General features: G+C 27.9%; 1 protein-coding gene across 1 annotated transcript in view; it reads right to left on the bottom strand.

Moving 5' to 3' along the window:
• Positions 1 to 3461: 3461 nt before the first annotated feature.
• LOC117181116 overlaps positions 3462 to 3901 on the bottom strand; it is a 3892-nt gene continuing 3452 nt past the window's right edge. The window contains exon 3 of the mRNA XM_033373684.1: positions 3462 to 3547. Within this exon, the coding sequence (XP_033229575.1) occupies positions 3462 to 3547 (86 nt within the window). The remainder of the gene's footprint in view (positions 3548 to 3901) is intronic.

Below are 3901 nucleotides of genomic sequence, written 5' to 3'. Positions count from 1 at the left end.
GATCTTTACGTTTTGGCATGCACAGAATCCGAAAATCATAAAAATTTTTTGGTGTCTGTCTGTCTTTATGTATGTATGTCTGTATGCCTGTATGTCTGTATGTCTCTATATCTGTATGTCTGTATGGTTATCTGAATGTTGTAGCCACGCTACATTTTGAAGGATTTGTCTAATCGAGTCCGCATTTGATACACTTCTGAAGGTCCCCAAAATAAAGGTAAAGTTCATTAACCAGATATTTCGAATCAAAATTAAAAAATAGAGATTATTTTCCAAATTTTAAAATTTTATAAATTTTTGTCATAGTTTCTTATAGATGGGTTAAAGTCTTGCAAATTATCCAAATAAAATTTTTTATTTTGATGAAAATTAGAAAAGTTATATACTCTTCAAAAATGTTAAAATTTTCAAAAAAAAGAAACAATTATTTTTTTCATAGATCCAAAAATTTCATTCAAAATTTTTACTAGAGACCAAATATATTTTAAAACTATTATACCCGAATTTTTCGATTAGCCCACAATTAAAAAAAATTATAGCATTTTCCAACTTTAGCAAAATTGTTTTCTTCAAATTATAGAAATTTTTGTCATAGTTTCTTATAGATGGGTAAAAGACTTGCAAATTATCCAAATAAAATTTTTTATTTTGATGAAAATTAGAAGAAAATAATATATATAAATTTCTTTCTTTCAAAGATCCAAACGCAGTTTTTGTCTAAAATATGATCAATCGCGGAAATCGATAAACATCAGCAAACTTTTTTGCAAGAAATAAATTGACTTTGAATCATAGAAGTAAAATAAAAAAAATTCGTATCTGGTAAATAGAAATGCAAAGATATATTTTATTACACACTAGAAATAATTTCACGCTCGCAAATCGCGCATTCACGCCCCTGGATTTCTATTTCCTAACATGGAAAATATGCAAATTTGAAAATCAATTTTAAAGCAAATTTTTTAACATTATGTTTAAAACAATATTAAAAATAATGTTTGACAATTTATTAATAAAACGGAATTAAATTATATAATTTATAAATCGAAAAGCTGCAAAGTAAAAATTTTATTTTGAATTGAAGAATCACGAAACTGAATGACTTTAGATTACAAATGTTGAAAATAAAGCAATGTCAAAACCTTAGAAATTGAATATTTTAAGATTAGTTAATTGAAAATTCAGAGGAATTGAAATTGTATAATTTGAACTTAAAAGCGTTTAAAATTATATACTTAAAAATTGCACACTTTTGAATTTGAACAATTCTAAATTCAAAGCGATCAAAATTTGACAACTTAATATTAAAAACTAAATTGAATCGTTTAAAGTCAATGCTTCTGAAATTCTAGAATTTAAAATCGTTATTATATAACGAAATTATGATTTAACGATAAAGCTAATTATATGAATTTTTATAAAATAAATGAATAAATTGAATTATACTTAATACAGTTTCAATCCAAATAATAATTTCAAATTGGAAACATTAAAAATACAAAGAATCCTACTCCAGAACCTCGAAACTAGAACGAATGCGAACTTTATTTTAACTAAAAACATTTCTAGCACGAAAAAGTGTGATAATAAATCTGTTTTATAAACAAACCCTGTAAAATTTCAATGATTTGAAGTAAATTTAAATCACTTAAAAAATAATAGTTTTTAAATTGCTAATTAAACTTTTCCAAATTCAACAAATTCAATTATAGTTGCAAAATTAAAACCTGTGAAAGGGAAAAATTAAAATTAATTGTTCAATATGTAAATTCAGAACTCTAAACTTATTGTAACCATTTAAATTTCCGAAATTATGCTTTTATTGCTAAGAATTTTCAGGTTAGCTAAAGAAAATCTTTAGATAATTGCAGTTTTCAATTTACTTCTAACAACGTTATAATTAACGGGAGTGACTATTTTCTTTTCAGCACATTTCGAGGAAACGCTAAAATTGTTAATAAAAAATAACATGTTATGCAGAAATAAGAGTAAATTCGCAATTTAGCGACGTAGACTTAACCACAAATCAGTCTAATGTATATATCACTCACAACTAGTCTATCCAACAAAATTACTGCCTGATTTACATATAGAAAGAGAATCTCGGTTGTAATTTTTAACACTTGTGAAAATGCGTTAAATAATAATGAGGCCGATTTAAATAGTGTAGAGAGAAAAGAAGTGTTTTGTAACCAGTTTTCAGGTTCGCATGCAACTGATGAAACATTACACGATTCTGCAAGTTTGAAACGGAAAGTAATTTCAACCTAAAACTTATAAGAGATTGCATTAAAATGTGTAAAAACGGAAATATACATGATTATTTGCGTTTCCCTCTAACACCAAAACGAAAAGGAAGGCACCTGAAGGCAAAAGGCATCTATGCTTTAACACTGCAGGAATGGGGAGATTAGAAATTATAAAAAATAAAATGAAAACAATATAAAACTAAGGTTAAGAAAGCTAAAAAGCAGAAACGAAAACGGCGAAATTAAATTTCAGAAAAATACCAAGAAGATAGAAATAGAAAAAAGTTAGGAACCAAAAATACTATGAACTGAGAAAAACCATTTTTCAAATATTAACGATCTTCTTGATTTTGCTGAAGGAGTTACTAGATAAAGAAAGTTAAAAGCTAAAGACACTAACAAAAAAGAAAATCAGTTTTCGAAAAAATCGATTCTGCTAATTCCGCTAAAGCAGTCAAAAGAAGTAGAGGATCATAACCTCTAAATTTGGACTAGATAGATGCTGATAATTAAGTAATTTAAGCCAGACTTAATAATATATTTAATTGTGATACTATTAAAGTTTAGTTTAATCTGATTCCTTCACTATTTCATCTCCAAGTGACTAGGGTGCCAATAATTGGGGCCATCCCTGCCAAGAATTGCATTTTTAGGCTAATGAGCTAATTTTAATTATTTTTTCAGTTTCCAATATATATTGAGGTAAATAAGGCTTAGAATTTGATCCCCTATTATATTAGCACTGTGCATATTATTATAACATTTATCACACGTTTAGTTTTTGACATTAATTTCTTTCTCAAAGCCTGAAATTTGCCTTAACGTGCCAACAATTGGGTAAATTACCCTAATATACTAAAATACAAAAGAAGAAAGGGGAAGATTTTTGATGATAGGAAAAAAAGGCATTAGGATATCAGTAAGACCAATTTTCGGTTATTTATGATTTTATTGAGGAACTTACACACCAACAATATTACCTAATTTAAATATGTTGTTTATGCATTGTTTATCTGGCGTAGGTCTGTGGCAATAGGTTGCGCCAGTTTCGGTTATATTCAACAAGCTCAGCTCTATAAATTTTGCGATTTTTTATAACTCGATCTTTTGTTTGTGCTACAAATTTATAGTACGTTTTAATGTGAAGACCAGATAAATATCAAAGTTCCTAATCTCAAATCTTTTTTCGAATTTTTCAGTTCCAGGTGAATCTTAAGAAAAAAGGTGTACACTCATCAGTAATAATGTCGGAGGATTATTACGCACCACGTAGTCTATGCCCTCATAAGGTGGATCATCTTAAAAAGAAATCAAATGTTTGTGAATTAAATCAAATGAAACATCCATCCACAAAGCCTTCAAAAAATATTTAAATCCAAATTAATTGAGTGAAAATCTAAGCGTTTAGAATTTTTCAAATACAGTTTTATAGCAAAATTAATATAAGCGTAATAAAAAACTACGAATTGTTTGCCGACGTTTCGTGAACATTGCAGTTCACATCTTCAGTGCTGACCTGAAACTGAGGTATCAGGTCATGATGTTCTTAGGTATACTTTCTACGATGCATGTGATTGGCCAGAGCGCCCCACCGTGGGGACTGGTCGAACTTGATTGATTAAAAAATTTAAAAAGGCTTGATTGGCCAATCA

The sequence above is a fragment of the Belonocnema kinseyi genome, chromosome 10 (assembly GCF_010883055.1).
Source record: "Belonocnema kinseyi isolate 2016_QV_RU_SX_M_011 chromosome 10, B_treatae_v1, whole genome shotgun sequence".
NCBI classification, from domain to species: Eukaryota; Metazoa; Arthropoda; class Insecta; order Hymenoptera; family Cynipidae; genus Belonocnema; species Belonocnema kinseyi.
The sequence above is the reverse complement of the archived record's forward strand: the minus strand, read 5'-3'. Positions and strand labels throughout refer to the sequence as shown.